Genomic DNA, 21,054 nt, shown 5'->3' with positions numbered 1-21,054 from the left:
TTTTTTGCTTTTATAAAAGAAACTATGTACATTGGTTCATTTATACAAGAGGTTCATTGGATAAATGCATCAAAAACCAAAACAAAAAAACAAACCAAAACAAAAAAAAGAAACCAGTTCTGCAGTAAACTTTACAAAAAATACATTTTTGTTTTCATTGAGAGATGTAGAAAAGGAGACGGTCAAATATTGACCAATAATATTTCGTCCTTTTCATTATTTAGAAAAAAAGTTGTTCTAATAACTATTTTTTTAAAAAGAAAAGCAATCAATATACAGCACAATAAATGGGGAGGAAAGAAAAATTGCCTTTGTGAATTCATTCAGTTGGTTTGGTAACCAAGGAGAGGGGTTGCGACTGGAACAGGGCATGATGGGAATGAAGGGCCGCCTGGTGGAAGGGCGAAGGGGGAGACAGCATGGAGGGGTGCAGAGAGGTGAAGGGGATTGGCCGGGTGAGGATGGGTGTGTTTGACTGGCTACCTGAAGTACCAACGGGGATGGAGATGGTGGGTTGGGAGGAGGAAGAGGTGGAGGAAGAGGAGGAGGAGGATGAGGAAGAGGAGGATGTGGACCCGGAAGCTTTCCCGGGTATTGAGAAGTGGTGTTGCATGCGCCCCTCTGGTTTGGTGGTGAGCGATAGCGGCTGGGCCTGTTCGGAGTGAGTGGCAGCGGGGGCGGCGGGGGAGGCCAAGGCTGCGGAGGGAGTCGCCGGTGAGTCCAGCATGCTTCCGTGAGATGATGCGGGGCTGTCGCACATCTTCTCTGAGGGCAGGTACTGCACGCACTGCTTCTTGCTTCTTATCGAGAAGTCTGCGGGGAAACAAGAGGAAAAGTGAGCAAACTGAATTATGGATCCGCCGTTGACTTCAAATCTGGTGCAAGTCCCTTTATGCCGCGTCCGACAGAAGTGAATGAGTGATTATTTAAGCAATGAAGCACAATGTTAAAGTTAGAAACAAGACCTTTTTTTAAACTGACAACAAGAAGACTGAAACAGGATGTTCACAGCATAATACGAATGGTATGTGTGTATGAGTCAAAGGAGGAACGACACAAAATGTACACAAAATGTGCACTAAAGAGTGGAAAGCTCCCTTTTGTTGGCCAATTTGCCGTGGTAATTTGATTGCACAATAGCAGACATACCTACCACTATTAGCAATGAACCTCATAAGCTGCTTGTCAAAGTATAAAAGCAGGGAAAGGAGTTAGTTAGAGCCAGCGAAGGACAAAATTCACGCAGAAACAAAAAAAAGGGGGAAAGAAAATAACAGAAGAAATGTGCAGTGTCAGGTTGGGCTTGAGCTCTGCAAGAAAAATAAAGCCCTCGCTGTTAGTTCCTACAATTTTTCTTTCTTCTCTAATGTGAGGGGGAAAAAAAAAAACGAAATAAAGCCAGTCAGGAAGAAAACGGCCCCTTACCCTCTGGTTTTGAGTCTGGTTTATTCTCTCTCTTCCTCTTTTTCCGCTTTCCCTGCACACATGAAACAATGCTGTTAAAAACTGTTTTTTTCATAGTGAAAGCAAACGGATTCACCGACTTCACTTCAAAGATTAAAAGGGCAGTTTCTATAGTCATAACTGGACTGAACTTTGATGGGAAATGAATTTAAAAGTCATCCAGTCGTACGATATGAGACCTGAGAACAGAAATGTGCCACTCACATAGTTATCTCGTGCTGACCATCCCGGATAGAGCTGGGAGTGAAGTTGCCTCTCTTTCCTGGCCAGCTCATAGTATTTGGCTTGCTCCTCTCTTGACAGGGAATGCCACTGTGGACAGAGTATATCAAAGGACCTTTAAACACTCTCACACACACATATATGTATGTATAAACTCCAATGCCTTTGTCTGCACTGCTTACCCGTCTTCCAAGGATCTGGTTGATGGCCGCGCTCTCTTTCAGAGTGCACTCTGCCACCACTTTGGCTCTCATCTCCTTCATATACAGCATAAAAGCATTCAGAGGCTTCTTGATATGAGGCTTCTTGTCCTCTTCTTTCTTGGCGGGAACGGGGGACTTTCTGCTAATCCAAAACAAGAATGAAAGTAGCCGTGTGAATGACCGAGTAAGCACGAGTAGATTTTAGCATAACGAGGGACAGCAACGAAAGCGGGTCTTGCTGAATCGTCTTACGCGTGCATCGAGGGGCTGATGTCCCCGCTGGGCTCCTGCTTGATGGCCGGGGAAACTATGGCCGGATGAGGAATGCCGGTCTGGTGGAGGCTGTGCGGAGGTGGGGTGACCATGTGAGGGGAGAAACGGCTGGACACCAAGCTGGGAGGGCAAAAAGGGGGCAACGTTTTAACAGCGGGTTGTAACAGCGCACCTCTGTCAGCTTGACAAGGCATAAAAAAAAATTAAAAGAAAGTTCAGCTAACCTGGCACATAACCGCCCTGCCTCACCCTCGGGGTGAAATTCACTGTGCCTACTGCCTCCGTCTAGACTAAATTCATACACACAATGAGTAACATGCTTTCTTTTTTGTTCAAATAAAGACGTTTTCAAAAGGCCTTTTATTCACCAAAGGCTGAAGAAAAGTGGAGTGTGTTGTTACCATGGCAACGGCAGGGCTGTGACACCTGAAACCTCTTTCCTTACCACGTCCCAGACCGCGGAGAGCGCTCTGACAGCCGTCCACACAGAACACCTTTACAAAGTGTCTCTCTCAATTTCCAGTAGTTAATACAAAGGAGCATTGTAACCGACAAGAGGGGGAATTAAGCTCCACAGCCCAGGATCAGTCACTCTAGTTAATGTTAAGACTGGAACATTCACCTCTTTTAAGTGTTTTAGCATGTTACACAGGCTGTCGTTAGTGACAGCGCACATATGTGTTATATATGTGCCTTATTAACCTACATATCTGATGATTTCTAACCGTCACACTCAGCAACATGTGTTCAAACCAAACTTCTTGTCTTATAAAAAGCCTAAAAACAACTCAGTAAACAGGAGCTAATTCTCAGTTCATGTTTTATTTTCCTTTTTTCCCCCCTCGTCTTTGATATTCTTAATAATTTATACTGCATAAACAAACAGGACCCTTATGACTCCCCTGGTAATAAACCTTTACCAGCTATCCTTGTAAACATCCTACTTATTCCCCAGTGAATAACTCAAGCTGCTCCGAGTGATGGCATGCAGTCAAGCTCCGTATTTTGAAGATATTGCTTCCATTAGTGTTCATCATTGTAGCCATACATTTTTATTCATCCTTTACACTTGCGCTTTAAACTTATATCTTACTGATACTGTCGAAAGTGTTTCGTGTAACGTCTTCGTTTCAGCGGGTTTCTTCCTGGGTCAGAGAGCCTCACCGCGAGTTTATTTCAAATCTCCACGAAAGCAGAAATTTTGGCACAATATTTGGCACACAGTGCGTCTGGTGCATTAAATAACCTTGTGTGAGGCGTGCTTTGATTGTTGCGAGTTCATTTCAGGATGGAGTTACACATGCTATTGATCACAGAGAACCCTCTGAATATTTCATCTCATACTAACACCGGAAGGCTCGCTACAAATCTTTCCAATTTTGACAGAGGGTCAGAGAGTTTAGTCTGAAGGGACGTGTTGGTTCAGATGAGCTTTGATTTGTCCTAATCGATTCTCAGCCCTTTCATCTCTTTGGTGTGTGTGTGTGCGCGCGCATGTGTGTGTGTGCGCGCATGTGGAGTGGCTCAGAACACTGGCCTGACCACAGAAGTTTAGCTCTCAAAGAAAAGACAGGAGAGAAGCCCTGAATGCCAATAATGCATTTGCTCTATTTAAGAAGCTGAACCTGTCTCCAATAGACTTAGACCTTACATCCCTTTGTAGTCCTGACACCACTGCCTGTCCACCGTCTGACAGTGTTTTCTCCAAGCGGATATACTGCAATTTTTCTTTACATTCCTAAAAATCAAGCAACATCCACTCTAAATAACATTTACATCATTAACCACTGAAGTGTAGAGCTGCACGCATTGTAAAAAAATAAAAATAAAATAAGCAGGAAAAATGTGAACAGAGCATGCCATAGAGGCAAGAGATATTAGATGTCTCCCTTCGGGAGAGCTGGGGTGTTACTGAACATGATCCACTCACCTGGACATGGATGGATTCATTGCTAGCGCTGGATAGGGGTGACGGAATCCCCCCGGAGGGATGGAGTACATGTGCTGGCCCTGCCTGGGAGACAGAGGTACACGGAGTGAGCGAAGGCTCCAAAGTGAGGTGGATCAAACACAGCTGACAGCTAACCCATCAGCACTAATCCTCCCCTCATCAACTCAAATCCCCTGCTTGTGGAACAGCACCGCTGCAATTGATTACAGGACCCATGGCAAAACCAATAAATGCTGATAAATTCCTCTTGTCATGATACTGTCATGATATAGCGATGTGCTGCATTAAAACATGGGTGTAGCAATCAAAAGATTTCTGGACAAGAAATACTTTTTTCTTTCTTGCTTGACTTGAACTTTATAAATCATTTATTGCGCTTTTTTAAATTTTAGATCTCTGGGAGAAGCGGTCTGAAGTTGGCCACTAAGCCAGCGCAGCTAATTAGCTAACATCTCTGGTGGTGTGTTAATATGCATCATCACAGCAGGTGGACGCGCCCACAAAGCGAACTCATTCCAAGAAAGTGACGCAAGATGGCCGTCAAAAAAATCTATTTTTTAGGAGAGCACATGTAACTGGAGTCAGTTAAAAGAGATATGATATGTATAAATAACTAAGTAATAGATCTGGCTATGCAAACAGATCACAATGAAAGGAACTTACTGTGGCATGAGCCAGCTGAGAGGGTGTGCAATGGAACCGACTGCACCAGGAGACAGAGGGTAGTATGGAGACAGTTCTGATGGGTGAGGTGTCCGAGGAATACCTGCGGAGGCCACAGGAAGATCAATTTAATAGAAAAAAAAGTCTATCAAACTTGCACAGTATATTCCAATTTTTGGTGTCACAAAAAAATGGCTGTTTTTAAGACGTGAAACTTTCAAGCCAATAAGATGTGCACTTATCCGTGCACATTTGAGTGCTTAATTTCACATTATTATAACACAACAGAAAGATGTGAAGGTTAGTCCATCGATCAGATGCTTTACCTGTCTTTGGGTCGAGGATCTCTGGGGAGAGGTGCGATGGCGGCGTGCCAGGGGAGAAGTGTTCATTGCTGTAGGTGATGAGGGGCGTCAGTGGGTGGACATGGTGAGCATGCTGTACCACTGGGACTTTATTGGACTGAAGGAGACACAGAGAGCTGGAGGTGAGCAACAAGTGCATGACATCATGTTTGAAGAGAGTGACACTAATGTGTTTTTCTGTACTAGCGTTTTATTTACATATCAAAGAATTATTTATATTTGAATCTGAAGCAAACATTTTGTCTCCCATAAGTGTACGCGGCGCATGATTCATGCTGGCTATTGTACAACAGAAATGCATGCCATAAATAGGCCATAATTTGTGAATGCCCTCCATGGTAAACATCACAGTTTATGCGTGTGACTGGCCCTGTGATGCAATCTGGACCGGCACCAAGAAGCAGTAAAAAGGCCTCGCGGACACATGCCAAGATCATTACGGCCATTTAGCTGAGGAGAGAACTGTTTGTTCAGTCCAAGAAGAAAAAACAACGGTGCCACCGAGTCCAAAAGTCGCACCAGCAAGCCGCAAATAAACACAATGGGGCTAAGGTAAACGAAATGACCATAAACATGTGGAGCCATCATCTCCCACTCCGTCTGACAGCAACCACCACGGGCGGATTACAAATGCTGCTAATGTTGGAAAACCACTTAAAATTCTGTATAACTTCAGATAAGTGGTGAGGAGCAGAAAGGCCAGCAACACGCAGAGTATGTCTTTCGCTTATTTCCACAATACTTCACACGCTGTGAAAAAACAAGAAAGCACACGTCCTCTGTGAGATCTGACCAGCATTAAGAAAGGGATGATGAAGACAATAATAATAACCAGCGTCTCTACTTTCATTAGGCAGCACTCAGCCTAGCAGTCATTTCCCCTGGCTGCCAGGCTGAATAGAGCACTTGTTGGCTCAACTTGTCACAAGGGAGGGTCAAGGGGTGGGAGGGGAGAAAGAAGTCTTGTTCCTCCAGGCTAACCTTTCTTCAATATCCCTCCCCACCCCCTTCCCAACCTCTGTCTCTCTCTCTCTAACGTGGTCTGCCAGGGAACAAGGTTTGCATTGAGAGCTCTCTTGCTTCATGCTGCTAAGAATTGTTCCAAATGTTAGCTTTTTCTCTGCAGCTTTTTTTTAAGAAAAAGGAAGGTCCAACCTTTTCCTCTTTTTAAAAAAAAAGTCTTTAGCAAAGTGGTTTCTCCTGTTTAAAGCAGGCTTTGATTCAGGTAATGCCAGATGGAGTGGGGAAAATATTTACTGGTGTTAAACATGGCTATATTAAGATCACTTTCCACAAGAGTTCTCTTTTTTTTAAATGTCTCCAGACTTGGAGGACGCGAGGTAAATGCATACGGAGAACGGAGGGCTTTGGATCGTGGTAGAGATGGTGTTGACTTAGTAGGTTAAAATCCTCGGTCCCACATGTCATGTATATTTGAGTTGTGCTTTGTTGTTCCACTTCATGTACAATATGCCGACTTATGAATTTCCCTATATTGTGAGAGCTGTTTGAGACCTCTAGACCTGGGTGCCAACACATTTTGGGAAGCAGTTCAGTGAGAATTTGAAATGATGCCCATTAATAATTCATATCTTGGAATACATGAATCGTGCGCTCCAAACATATTTCTAAGTTTGAAGGCACTAGTTTCAAATCCAGGCTGCTTTTTCCGTTCGGCAGCCTGACAAAATGCAGAGAGAAATGCCGTGTGCAGCTTTCATGGACGCAAAACTATTCTGACCTACATGCTACCTGTTAGAGCTTCTCTGTTAGAGATGAAAATGGATACTTGAGCTAGCAAATTCCTTTTTTATTTCTAGATATATTTTTTAATTAAACGAATAGAAATCAGCATAATTGTAAGCTAGTTTAAATTAATTAAATTCCCCAGAACTCAGACATCATAACTCAAAACCAAACAACTTGTTTATCAGTGCCTTCTTTGGCTCGCTTTATGTCCGGGGTAATATTCCTCAAGCCCGTGAAAACCATCATAGGCGTAGTATTATTATCCACAAGCAAAGTGTAAGAGGAAAACCGCAGGACTCGTGAGCCACGTTTTAAATACAAACAACACGTACAGACGCTGTCTACGGCAGAAAGATACAAATCTTTACATCGATGTGCTTGTTCCAAACATGCCTGCAGTGGTGCATAACGCTCATCTATCCAAGTAAAAACACTCAGAGCTGCTCATGGAGTAATCTGAAATAGTAACAGGAAGGTTTAAGAGAGAGAGAGATGAGGGGAAAACAAAAAACAAAAAAGCAAGAGCAGAAAGTTTCGCAGCCGGTGCAGAGAAAAGATGTCTGTCTCTGAAGAGGGCTTAAAGCTAAAAAGGCCGAGGTGGCAGCACCTAGTCTGGCTGTCCAACTTGGAACGGTGCTAAGAAAAGCACAGTCCTTGGTCAGTGTGGGTGGAGGAGTGGATTTCATTCAAGCAAACATGTTTTTGGATCCTGCACATCTGAATTGAATTACTAGGCAAACAGCCGATGGGGAAGAGAGCTTAGAACAAACTGAATAACCCCGCAGCTTTGTGTGTCTTTATGCTCGGCGATTCTGGGTGGGAGGCTCAGAGGCCTTTCAAAACTCGAGGAAAGACGGGGTGAAAAGAATGCCTGGCATGCTGAGAAATCCGAGCCTTGTTTGTCAACGCCAACAGGAAGCGGACGTGAAAGGGGACTGACCGTGTCGTACGGTTGTGTGTCTTTAAAATCAGCCACTCCAAAAAGTATGCCATTCATCACAGGCAATGCCCGCTTTGCGACTGGTCATCACCTCTGACAAGGTCAACGGCATTATAATTCTAGGTTAGAATAATACGGCATCAGATTACTGGAGTGAACATCCTCAGCGGTCATTAAATAAATTAAGAGAGCTAGCAAAGTCAGCACCATAAATATGGCTGTAAACACGGACAGATCCCTCTGGAGCCTAACCAGCGATAAATATTTGTAAATTATCAGACAGTAACATTACTTTCTGGTGAATCGGCCACTAATAAACAGTATCTTTTCACTCAAGAATTCAGTCTGCAGCACTCGATCTGAGTACGCTCCTCTAAAGAGTTTGACTGGAATCAAAGCACTGGTTCCTCATCACATTTCTGAAGAGGATCTTGTCTCTGCAGTGGCCCAGCAGGACTGCAGACCTTAGATCAGTATTCAGTACAGTCCTCCCAAAGCCTTTGATTTCATGGATCTCGGTTGTTCGCTGCCTAATGCAAAACGAGAAAATCTCACCGGACTCCCAGTGAAAGGTCTGTTAAAGGAATATAGGTCGAAGGCAAATATGTGTATCGCTTTGGGGAGGGAAAAAAAATGTATCGTTTTTATTTAATATTTCTTCTTAAAATGTTTTAAGAGCCCAGAGATGTAGAAATTGCACCAGACGCATGCGGGGAGACAAAAAGGCATCTCTGGAATCTTGCTCGCTACCTTGCCACTTCGATTCATTTAAACAATTCGGTGACTAAGTAGCTTGTGATACGCTGACAGGATCAGGCCCCTTGGTGCCGTGATTACTCCATAGCATATTGAAACAAAAAGGGCGATTCTGTCAAGCGCAGAGCGGCCCATATTTGACGATTGAGTGTGCTGTAATCCAGTAAGCATCTGAGGGACAGACAGCAAGTTCTGTCTGATTAAAGAGTCACAGCTTCTCTGTAAACGAGAATAACAAAACTATTCAGTAATGAGACAGACAACAGGCCTGATGGACGAATTACTGCAAGCGACTTAATGACCTCAGAGGGGGAAGTACGGCAAGGCTTGTGATCACTATTAGCAAAGTGTGAATCGGTATATTATAGAAGATTCCTCTCCTCTCCTCCAGCTGGGTCACTACTGATGGGCTGACAACTTCTCCATACTGCATCACCTGGCCCTGCAGCGCCTTTGATGCATTATTCATGAGGCAACCCTCTGAACACAGGAGCTGAAATGGGGGTTTTTGGGGTTCACTCGAGTGTGCGTGTGTGTGTGTGTGTGTGTGTGAGACGCGCTGTGGTATGTTCATGAAAAAAAAGCTTGTTCCCTTCTTCCCAGTCCTCCAACCCCACCATCATCATTACTACCAAAAGCAATACCAACTGAATGCTAAACAAACCTGTCTGTTGAATAATTGAGGATCTCGGGCAAGAGCAGGCTCCGATTAGCATACAAGCCTTATGGACCCAATCTGTGGCAAGATGGTCTTTCCCCGGACTTCACGTACCCACCGAACACAATTTCTATTCACCAACATCTTTTCTTGTTTCACGCCGACAGAATCATCAGAAATGTCAAAGCAATTTTGCTCTGGAAACACCGATTGGCACCGGTCTCTGTAGGCAAAGGTAGAAATTTGAGAGCGTATTGTTCCCCCCCCCCCCCCAAAAAAAGTCCACATATCAACATGTGGCAACTCGCTAAAAGTTATTAATGTGCAGAGGAGCCTGACTGAGCAGGCCTCTCCGTAACAGACTGCAAAAACCTTATCAGTGAACCCAGTTGTCGACATGCTTTTAAAATGCATGAATACGCATATCCCTATAAGCAGGCCCCAACAGATAATCCAAACTGTGGCGGTCCATCTTCACAAAAAAAAAATGCAACAATGTCAGATCTAACACACGCAGGGAACAGGTCCGCTTCAGGAGTCCCTGCTGGGGTCTCCTCACCGTCTCCTTGGGTCTCTCTCTCTGGCTCCTCTTGGCCCTGGGCAGTAATCCCTGGCCCCCCGTGTGTGCCCATCCGCTCCCCCTGCTCTCATTAGTGCAGTGTTGGGGCCTAGGGAGCCTGCAGGCCTGGGGAGCCAGCCTGCTGCTCCCCTCCCACTCTCCTTCTCTCTCCTCGGCTGGAGTAATGAGCACATAATCAGCCTGGCTCCCTGTCAGCAGCAGCACACCAGAGGAGTATGTGGGCACCTGGCCCAGAAGGGGGAGGGTGGGGGGCGGGGGTGGTAAGGGCACAGCGGGGTGTTTCACTTTTTATCCTCGGTGCCCACAGTGCGCCGTACCCAGCGCTCGATCTACCCACCCCACATCAAATAACCCTGTGGTCACAGGTCACAAGATAGAGCGTAGCGGCGTGCTCATCTAGATGACAAAATGAAAGCAGTTACACTTTCAGTGAACTTCCCCATCACTGACACTGATTTAGCGCAAAAAAAAAAAGCATAATTATTTTTTCCGCAAGTGTTTCATACGTGACATTTGACAGCGCGCCGCCCATCCATTACAGCCGTCTCAACAGTATTAGCATTAACAATGCCAACACCAGTATAGAGCTTGTACAGATGTTAAATTTGAAGGCAATTTCCAAGTTCTGCTGTGCATATACAAAAACATTTTTTAAACATTTAAATGCATAAGAAAAGAGAACACATGTTCCACACTTCCAAAGAGAAATACACAAAAACAAATGATACTTTGTATTCAGACAGTTTTTGCCAGAAAACGATCCCTTCACATTCTCAGACTTCTACATTGTTTCTTTCTGTACTAGCTTTTCTGGTTTAATGACATTCAAAGACATGAAGGCCGCAAGACACAATAGAGTCACATAAAAAGTAGCAACAGCTACTGAAGGACAGAACAGAAACAATCCAACCGCAGAACTAAACCTCAGTCAACGTTCTTTAATTTCCTTAAATCCAACTGCCGTCATCGCATTCATTTCTGTGAATTATTGCTCGCTACAATGGGGATTCAGACAATTTTATAGTGTTCAGTACTGGCTAAACAGCAAAACTTCACTAAGCAGCTGCTGAGGGTCTAAAAGAAAACCAAAAAGGGTCACTGATAGGTCAGCATTTCTTCTAATAGAATATCTTTAATTGAGACATAAAGTCAGGACTGCAGTCCCATGAGCAAACTCTGTTTCCTTCACAATTTCCCATTAACTGCTCTCAATGAGGACTTTGTCAAATGCATCAGTGCAATTACAGGATTCAGCGGATCAACCGCAAACGCAGCAAGCATGTCTAGTCAGGATTTAAGGTCAAGGGGGCTGAGTCACTGCGACTGTTTACGACTACAGAGCAGTGACAATGGCTTTCTACTCTCTGCACTGTTTAAAAATTGGCTTCCTGAACCAGAAAACGCCCCGATGCAATCATGCAGGTGAGATGCTAGATAGTAAACTTCAGGCTCCACGTTATCTCGTGTTTTCCATCTGAAAAAACACACACATCCCTCAGTGAAGCCACAAACCAAACAGGTCTGCTGAGACCCCGCATTGTCTAACCCGAGTGAGACACCATCATGATTAGCTCACACCTGTGTGGGAAAGTTGAGGAATGGCAGGGAGGATCAAACTTGAGAGATTTATGCTCCAGACTGAGTTATTGTGGTAAAGACAGACAGGCTGCTGAGCAGCTGGACTGCGGGTGTTGCAGGCTGTGGTGGGAAGCTGCACATGGATGGGTGGGAACTGGCAGATTTGCATGCACACGATAACTTCATTATTGTGAATAATCGCATTACGCTCATGGTCTGATTAAAGCATTTATATGGCTCGCAGTAAATTGATTCCCTCAATACATTTATATGATTTGTCTGATAATTGGGTTAATGTCTTGTAGGATGCAGCCGGGAGGAAGCATCTTATTAGCGCCACAAAAATAAGGGAGGGTAAATAGTGGGACTCTGCTGGTGTGCACATTAATGGATTCACTGAGCTGAGTTGTACAGTGTGTGAAATTCTACTCCGTGTTTATTTCTTCCCTCATGCAAGCTGTTCTGCTGCTTGTCAAGCAAGCACTTAACTTATTCCACAATCTTTCTGACGCACGCACTGAAGCAAACCTGCAGAAGACGTCCCACACTTGCAGCGTGCACGTGCAGCAATCCAAAGTGTTTGTCAGTGATCGGTAATGCCAAGAATTCGGACTCGAACCCCGCTTGCACATCTTATCGTTGTCTGGCTTGAATTTTGTTCTGTTTTGAGATTTACTTACTAAATGGCCGGGTGTCGGAGAGCGCGAATCCTTTAGTCCTGCAGATCCGGGGACATCTAGAAGTGGCCATTTCATCTGCAAGTACTGCAAGTAAGAGGGAAAAAAACAGAGAAGAGGGTTACAAAAAACAACCAAAAAACTGAAAACAAAATATATGGATTTAACAAAACGCATTCAAAAATAGAGTCTCTTGTGCAAAAGTCACTCTCTAATGTGAGTGTAGGCAGTCCAATTTTTTTTCTACAGAATGCAAAAGTGGCATAAATGGTGTCAAACCCACAGAGATCTCCAGCAGACACCTGTACGAGACCCGCAGTGCTGCTGGAGTCTGACAGTGAGTTCTGGCACAGCGGAGAGTAGGAAGAGCGATGTGAACACAACGGACTGGTGGAGGACTGTGAAATTGCCGTTTGTCAGGGAAAAACAAGAGGCCAGCTGTGGGCGCCCATCGCTGAGCGGGTGGGAAGAGACAGCTGGAAGGAAGAGGAAGAACCATCTAAAGATCAGCAAAAGACTCCTGACTACCCACCTCAATCCGTACGGCCTTTTGACCTGATCGCAGCCCCTGCTCGTTTCTTTCTTCTCCACACTTTTTTCAAATATGAAAGTAATCATACTCTTTTTTTCTGGCATTTGCTAGACAGAAATCTGCAACTGCTTGTCAGATTATTACTGTTCTTCTCTCCCTTTGTGAGAAATGCACTCAAGAAGAGGTTTCACTGCTCGATGCAACAAGCTGAGCATTTTTTTTTTGTCCCACAGCAATGAAGATAGCATGAAGCCAGAGAGCTCCAACCATCTGGTTTATGAATCAGCTTAAATACCGGATACAGCAGCTTGTCATGCATGTGGATTTTCTCCCTGGTACAATTTAAAATTAATCAAGAGTTTTATTTTATAGGTAGTGCTTTTTGTTTTTCATTCATGCCCATGTTGAGTAGACACATAAAGCCTTCACAAGTCATTGTTTCGGTAGCGTTATAAATTCTGTCACATGTTGTTGCGCAATTTCCCCATGCATCCACTGTTATCAGTCTGCAGTGAACTAGCATTGTTTTATAAATAAGACTCCACGTATGACTTCCAGTGCAAAAAATAGTCCGCCCACTGGAAACATCTTGCTAATAAAGAAGGTCATTAATAGTACCTGTCACTTAAAGACATTTAAAAAAATAAATTTTTTTAAAGCTGGAAAAAATCAGCTAAAGAATATATAGCAAAGCTTTGTCCACTTTCTGAAAGTCGGTGCAGGGTAAATGATGACAAAGAGGCAAACTAGAGGAGTCATGCATTCAGGTTTTGATTTTTAAAACTCCATTCATCACTCCGGGTTTGTAAGGAGGAAGGAAGCTTGGATGGCTGTGGGTTAAAAATGGAAAAGACATTATGGCAGGAGAGGGAAAAGGGAGAGGAGGGAAGAAAAAAAAAACATTTTCAGGAATTAGTTTGTCGGAGCAGGCAGAGGGTATTGTTTCCTGACAGCTGGGGTCCAACAGAGAACTAAGGTAGGGGGAGGGGACCTTTTTTTTCCCCTTCGAAAAGGGGGGAAATTCTTGGAGTTGACATCAGCCCTCTTCATTTTCACTATACTGCTCAAGGCTGAATCGTAGGTTCCAACTAATGGGCCCAAGTCCATACAACTGTCAGGAGGCAGTTGCTTTTAAAGGCTGCTAGCTCCCTATTGAAACTTTACTCTGCTGTGTGCATAGTGCCTAATGAATGCTACTCTCCGGAGAGAAAATCCAAAACAATGCAGTTTTCTCTGTCTAATATATGTCAATCATGAGTCCTTCCACAAATGAAACGAGCGCTATTGTGAGCGTTTGGTCTGGCCCGGCCGTGCCCACCCCGGCTCTCCCACCCAATCCATCCCTTATTTGACAGCTTCTGCCAGGACTGAGGAACATGCCCCCGGGCACTTTTTTCTGAGCACCTACTTTTCTTTTAATTGCCAGTGAGCCCTATGTAGCAACTGTTCACACACTCCCCGAAACATCCAGCCAGGTAATGCCAGCCGCACACTGTCACATTAGCTCCAGTCCACACTTTGAGCTACACACCGCTCACTCACACATGAGAGGGAGAGAGGGAGGGTGTTCGAGTCTGTGAGTTGCTTCTGGAAACAAAAGGCGAGGAATTGGGGGCCATGCTGCTTAGCAAAAACTTTCTCTGTGTTGCAGTGCAGAAGGAAAGAGAAAAAAAAAAACAGGTAAAGTGTCAGAAGAAAGTTTGCACTGCAGAATAGGAGCCAGCATTTTTTTAAGTGGCTGATTCAAATGCCGTGGCTTAAGAGGTACTAGATGTGTGTAAAAGAGTGAAACAGGAGATAACCTAATATAAATTAAACTGCAAGACATTTGGAAATGCTTTACACGTGCCCTTATTTTATTAGAAACAAACACAGCCATATGGTTGAGGTCTCATAGCAATGCCTGTTTCAGCATGGGAGCTGGAAGCTCTGGTAAACACACTCGGACAGAGTACTGAAAGAAGTGTGTAACTAAAGTGAAGTTTAGCTGATCCATTTTCGTAACTCTCTAATTGTCTTCCAGCCTTCCCTGCTGCCTCCAACACTCAGAATAGACATCAGTAGAATGTGCTACTTTTACAGGACCCAGATGCAACAAAGGTGGCAGTGATGCCACTGAAATTTTCCAAAAAAGCTGCACTGGAGGCGTTTGGGTTTTTGAACACAGAGAATACAACATATGCTCGGGGGCATGTGGCCTGCCAGAGCTGGGTTCTAATTGTTACATTGCTCTCACAGAGCAGAGGAAAACACAGCCAAGAGTCTTTGTCATCTCTGAAGTGTGTGCTGCCATACTGCAGGCCAACAGCGGAGCACGGAGAAGAGACAGATGTCTGGACATTTGCTGTCAAACTAAGTCAGACAGTCTGCCAAAGGGACAAAAAAAAAAAATCCAAACTTTTGCTAACAACTATCTGTCAACTTAAAGGTCGCACTGAGGAGTCGTGTTAAGCGTAAATCTAGGTAATGTTAATTTTTCTATATTATCTCAAACGGATCGCAGGATTTTGCATACGTATTGGTGGCGGTGGATCAGGAGGTGGTTCAATGCATGGACCCCCACACCAAATGTTACTTAGTTATAAAGGGCATAAAATGAAGCGCTGTTTGAATGTGTGCAAATGGGCAAATGTGGCTTGCGGCAAAAAGCGCTTTGAGTGGTCAGCTGGAGTAGAAAAGCCTTATATGAGCACAATTCCATTTACCATTTAGCATGATATGCTGAATTGGATTAACTCACTCAAATCAACAGAAAAACAATCAGACAGGCAACAAATAAAGGAGCGAATATGCATAAAGTGGCAGCTCAGACGCGGCCTGGTGCTTGTAAAAGCGGCTTCGCCCAACTTGCAGTGAATAGCCGAGCAGCAAGAATGCCTCCACGGATCACCCCGGCAGATAATGTCAATCACCTACTGTGTGGAGAACTCCTCCCCATTGTTTTCTTTTAACCCTCCTCCCCAACAGAAAACAAATGGGCCACACAGCTTGCTGTTTGGCTGAGGTGTTAATTACCGTCCCCCCGGCCCATATGAACAGCAACTTCAGACAATAACCCTGTCAGGCTCCCCACAGGAACAGTCCCTCCCAGGTTTTCTCTGCTGATATCACCTGCTCCACGCGGGGCTATTGACACCTAAACCTGATCTATGCATGAAACACAATTAAAGGCTTTACGGCACAAAGGCAAGTGTGATAGGTAGCACCCGCCTTTGTCTCAGAGTTTGCATTAAGCGCCATTGTTTGTCGACATTAAGGACAATTACGCAGACAATTCTTAAGCAAACTTTGGAAGTCATTGTGCTAATTAGCGTGTAATTGATGGGGAAATGACAAGCGGTTCAGCTGGTAATACCCGCAATACCGTCTGCGAATGAGGCTACTGCCTGCACTGAATGTGGACTTTTCAGCTGGCCCACTATGAGGTAAGTATGCATTAGTAGTGGTGGTAGGGAGGTTGTTAATTAGAGGAAGGTTAAAAAAACCTAGTTTGATGAGAGTGTAAGTTATGGTGATATTTCTATTGTAGAGTACATGGAGTATAAATACAGTTACATTAGGCACCCATAAAAAACTTTTGGGGTTGAAGCCTGTCCTCTTGGTTTATACTACATTAACCGTGAGAAGCCCGTGTTGCTGCACTGGAAATAGCATGCTGCTAATGGCTACCACATTTGAAGTGTCCATTAGCCCACAGAGGAATGAAGTTAAGTGACTATGACAGGGGCACTCCCTCGGTTTGCCAGGCTTCTATTGTGACCCGGTTGGTTGTCCTGCACTCTTATTCACAGCCAGTAGAAAAACTGGGTCAAAGGTCAGACATCCAGAGTGCTGTGGTTTCTATGGCGACGTGGCCTATTAAGGCCAGGCTCATTGGCCTCTTAACATGCTCTTGTACACAAAAGAACTATTAGTGCAAAAAGAGGGGAGAGAGGAGAGCGATGAGGGGAGGCAGCGCCAGGGAGGTCCTGACAGCGCAGCGTCAAGCTTCTTCCGACATTTCCAAGACGGTTCCCGGAGCTGGCTGCGAATTCAGGATACGCAGGATACGCACTGTATGCCAGACGTACGCAGCGCTGACTTGCTCTTCCGAAAACAGGCAAGATACGTGGGTCGCTTTTCTCAAAAGGTCTCAGCTTTAAATTACTCAATGAGCGATGCCGTCATATGACTACCTCATGTGTATTCTGCACAAGGCCAAACTCACCAGCAAACCGGGTTTATTTGAAAAGTCCTTGGAGTGAATTTATTGCTGTTTCAGTAATAAAACAGCATTAACAGAATACAAGGCCAAGACAAACCCCCATAAAAAGCTTCTTTAACATTCTGTCTCAGTGAGTGAGCTGCAACTTCAGCAGGCGTTTGCATTTCTGCAACTCAAGCAATTATTTGTTTCATGAGGTTACTCTTTTCTTTTTTTTTGTCTTCCTTGAGCATGACATGGTCCTGAGTTATTACTTCCTGCATCTAGAGTGTAACCAACGTTAACTGCAATGTGTGTGTTAGAATGAAGCCGCCATTGTTCTCCTCCTTGGATTTCAGGTAATTTTAATCAGCCGTTTAAAGCTAAAGTGAGGGTACAGTCAGGAATAAGTGAGTAATTTTGTTACAGAGCACAACAGCAGGTCACATTAAAACTCACTGTGTAATTAGACGCAGGAGAAAATAATTATACATCTGGTAAGAGCAAGGCCATCTCATAAAGACAGAGAGTAGGGTGCAAAGCTATTCAAAGTTAATTATGTGAAGTCAGTTATGTGGTTTTCTGCACCTTTGGAGATCTGCTTTCGATTGTCACAAACTGCTCCCTGCTAATGTCACAATGATCCGATGTCAGGACAGGCTAGCCCTCTAATGTCAAAGATATCCTTTCTGCTCAACGACCCGCGGCATTGTTTGTCCAGTCGCGCAGGAACGCAACTTTTTTATTGTTTGGGGAGTAGCCTCGTTTCATTGAAATTCACAGCTGTAAACGTCTGTATAATTAACTCCAGAACACGAGGTGGTTACCAGCAGTCGGCTGGTTGTTTACAGTAAAGCTCGACTTAGAAATCAAATGTGTATGTGTGTGTGTGTGTGTGCACAAATCTAGGTGTGTGTGTCAACATTACGCCAATGACACACAAGTGAGACCTGAATTTTTCATTTATGACCAAACACAAATTGACCGGAGACAGCGTGGGTTACCAATATAATGCTGCGTTTTCTTGCCAAGGCGTTTAGGAGGCAATAATAAGTTCTGCATGCACCCCCACCCCCTCGCGCTGAACAGGGCAAATACCACAGCGTGGTAATCACTCCCAAATACACAGGGAAGACATAAAAATAACCCCTCTCTCTTCTTTTTCCAGAAGTTGCAAATAAATATTTACCCCCAGCCTCCGAGAGTAAACACACGTACGTCTAAAAGCGCACCTTTTTCCTCCCCCACTGACAGAGCACAATTGTTTTCCTCTCTTTTTTTTTAACTTCCCAAGAGTAGCTGACAAGGCTAGAGGAGAGGCAGCAAAGCGTCGTGAAGGGGGGGAGTCAGTTTTGAAAAACTGAGGTGGGCATAAGTGGGTGTAGTGGAGAAGGCGAGCGAGAGAGAGCGAGAGAGAGAGAAGGAGGAAAAAAAGAGCCTAAATTAAACACATTTGTTTCTGCTCTCACATACCACAAGTCTTATGAAAACAGAGGGCTGATTGTGTTCACTCTGCAAGTCCTACCCCCCTCCCCTCTGTCTCTTCACCACCACCCAGCTCCACTCCCCCAACCCCCTGTCCTGAGCAGCAGCAGCCCCTCAACCCCCCACACACACACACACACACACACACACACACACACACACACACACACACACACACACACACACACACACAGCTGCCTGCAGATGCCTCCTGTGTTTGCTCTCTTGAGTGCTAAAGCGCAAATCTCCAGACCCCGCAGACTTCTGGGCCCTGCCTCATCTCAGTTTTACTACCTGACATCCCTATCACCCCACTGCAAACACCACTCCCTCCACTCTCCTCCAGCTCTCTCCTACTCACACACACACACACACACACGTTCAAATGCCACAGGTACGTTTCAGCCACAGTCAGTTCTCAAACACAGGGGACCCAGAGAGGGACTGAGGCCTTATAATTTAAGGTGGCAAAGATGTGGAATCAGTCTCTTTGACATGGAATCAATTCATTTCCATTTATATGTCACTGTTTTTAAGCTCTAGCAGTCATGCAAACTATATTCAAAAATCATTTGGCAAAAAGTAAATAAATTTGCTACATGTGCTACAATGTAGCTTTTGAATCGAACAGTAAAAGCAATCTCAAACCTCCACAATGTGTGACACAGCACAAAATTGCCATGACATTCCCCGGGATTAGTTATGCGTACTGTCAGCAGACTGCAGGGAGGTCTGGAAGACTGCCAGCGGGGGTTTTTTTTTGGTTTTTTTAATACCTGAAACATTTGTAAAAGTCATTTCCTTGCAATCTGCAGGCTTCATTTTCATCGTGCTGATATTGAGTGCTAAATCACGATTTAGCAATAGGCTTGTCTATAAATTTGTCCCCGTGCAGGGCTCTTCTTACATCTCTGAAACTCTGAAAAGCCTGAAACCCGTCAGACAAAACCTACACGTTCACGGTGTGAAGAAAAGCCTATAGAGGAATCACAAGGCGGGATGAGGATGGGTCATTAGGTCCTTTACCTCTTCAAGGTTCAGCAGGTCTCTTGAAAGCAAAACAATGAAGCAGGAACATAAGCAGAGTACCATCAATTGCCTGAGAATATCTGTTTATTTTAATATTGACTAAATCACTTTTTACATATTTTGGGAAAACATGTCCAGTTTTGAGCAACTAAAATTAATTTATACAGGCTGTCACAACTTTTTATAGAAAGAAATCTTCATTACATTAACCAGACCACTGAGACCTCGAGGCTGGACATGCTACTTAAAACAATACAGCTGCTGCTATCTTTCACTTTCAATGCAATCTAATGAGAGGGGCAAGGTGATTATGATCAGGGGCTGCTGTAAATATCAGATTCCCTGGGACAGGGTTGAGGAGAGGCCCCCTTACAATTACATAGTATTCAGGAATGCAGAGCATGAACCACAGTAACAGGGAGCTGAAGACAAAAACGCTCACATCCCATTCTGAACGTTTAACTCACACCACGCGACAGGAAAAAAAAGGGGGTTTTACAAACAGCCTTTAAAAAAGTAGGAAAGTTTATCTTTCGTGGAGAACTGTTTCTGCGATACTGTGCCACAATGCAACAAGCTTCCACTCAATCCAGGCTGCACACTTCTGCAAACAATTAAATGTTAACCCAAGGACTGTAAGCTGCTCAGAGAGTGAGAGAGAGAGGGAGAGAATAGGAGGGGGTGACTGGAGAGAGAGAGAGAGAGAGAGGAGGGGGGTGCTTGTGCACAATTACAGCAGGGATTTATGGCCTGAGAAACAATTTATAAATCACAGCGCCTGAGCTAATGTGCTCCAGATTGTTCTCCATGCAGCTGCAATTTTGGTCTGCGTGAAACGGCATAATAAACCTGGCTGGAGGACATGTTTGGGTGGTGGCGGTGGTGGGGCAGGGAGAAAAGTTGAGATTGTGGGTGGGGGCTGAAAGTTTTGAGGTGTTTTGAACAAAGAAACTGAGAAGTGTTTTTTTTTTTAAATCATTATTATTATTATGTGAGGCCGGGTGAGATTTTGCTGAGGTGCGATTCTTAATTGAGAAAGGTTAAGAAGGTCTTGACAGAAATGTTCAAATTATGCAAATAATCCCAGTTAAAAGATTGGTGGGAGGTTTGGGGGTAATGATGGACAAAACAGCAAAAGCAGTGAAACTTCAAAACAAGCACAATAACTTTGCAGTGAGTGGTTTTCCACTCACTGCACAAAGCGTGAATGGCACTCTTTTAATTACACTTCTGACATGAGTCGAAAATCATTCGGGTAATGAAAAGGAAAGACAAATGCTGCAAACTGATCCCTTCATTGTGGCTGCTGGGCTGATGTAGAGGAGGGGATCGGATATGCCGAGGGGAAGCCTGAGCTTTCGTGGCCACTCAGCCAACTGGCCCTGAACCTTGACCTCTAACCCTTCACCCAGGGGGGCAAACAAAGCTCTGAGTGACATCTGAAACTAGACACTCTGTGGGGAGAGAGTGTCTGGACAGGACTCAAATAACCCCATTAACTCCGCAGAAAAGATTTATGGCTATTTATTCTCCCCCTGCAAATTTCGAAAGCTGAAGAGTCACACAGATCTGTCAAAAATAATCGAGGTGCGCAGCGAGTTTTATCCCGTTTACTTGCCAATATCTCCATCTTGCATGAGGATAGGCAAAAATGCGCCATAATTAACAACTCTGAGTGGAGCTGTGATTAGCAGTGGTACACACATATGCCAACAGTTAGTCTGCAGCAAAATAAATTCTGCTTAA

General features: G+C 44.4%; 1 protein-coding gene across 2 annotated transcripts in view; it reads right to left on the bottom strand.

Annotated features, from left to right (window-relative positions):
* Positions 1-21,054, bottom strand: part of tcf7l1b (transcription factor 7 like 1b) — a 30,767-nt gene continuing 9,713 nt past the window's right edge. Inside the window, exons 4-12 of one of the 2 annotated variants that reach the window (XM_031744471.2) lie at positions 12,083-12,166; positions 5,103-5,238; positions 4,777-4,879; positions 4,093-4,176; positions 2,142-2,282; positions 1,869-2,031; positions 1,669-1,776; positions 1,426-1,477; positions 1-813 (exon numbers count right to left, since the gene is read on the bottom strand). In XM_031744471.2, coding sequence (XP_031600331.1) covers positions 320-813; positions 1,426-1,477; positions 1,669-1,776; positions 1,869-2,031; positions 2,142-2,282; positions 4,093-4,176; positions 4,777-4,879; positions 5,103-5,238; positions 12,083-12,166 — 1,365 coding nt within the window. In that variant the 3' untranslated portion in view covers positions 1-319. The remainder of the gene's footprint in view (positions 814-1,425; positions 1,478-1,668; positions 1,777-1,868; positions 2,032-2,141; positions 2,283-4,092; positions 4,177-4,776; positions 4,880-5,102; positions 5,239-12,082; positions 12,167-21,054) is intronic. The other variant, XM_031744478.2, reaches the window with a different exon arrangement.

Source organism: Oreochromis aureus, linkage group 12 (genome assembly GCF_013358895.1).
Source record: "Oreochromis aureus strain Israel breed Guangdong linkage group 12, ZZ_aureus, whole genome shotgun sequence".
Lineage (NCBI taxonomy): Eukaryota > Metazoa > Chordata > Actinopteri > Cichliformes > Cichlidae > Oreochromis > Oreochromis aureus.
Note: the sequence above shows the minus strand (reverse complement) of the source record. Positions and strands in the feature narration are given on the sequence as shown.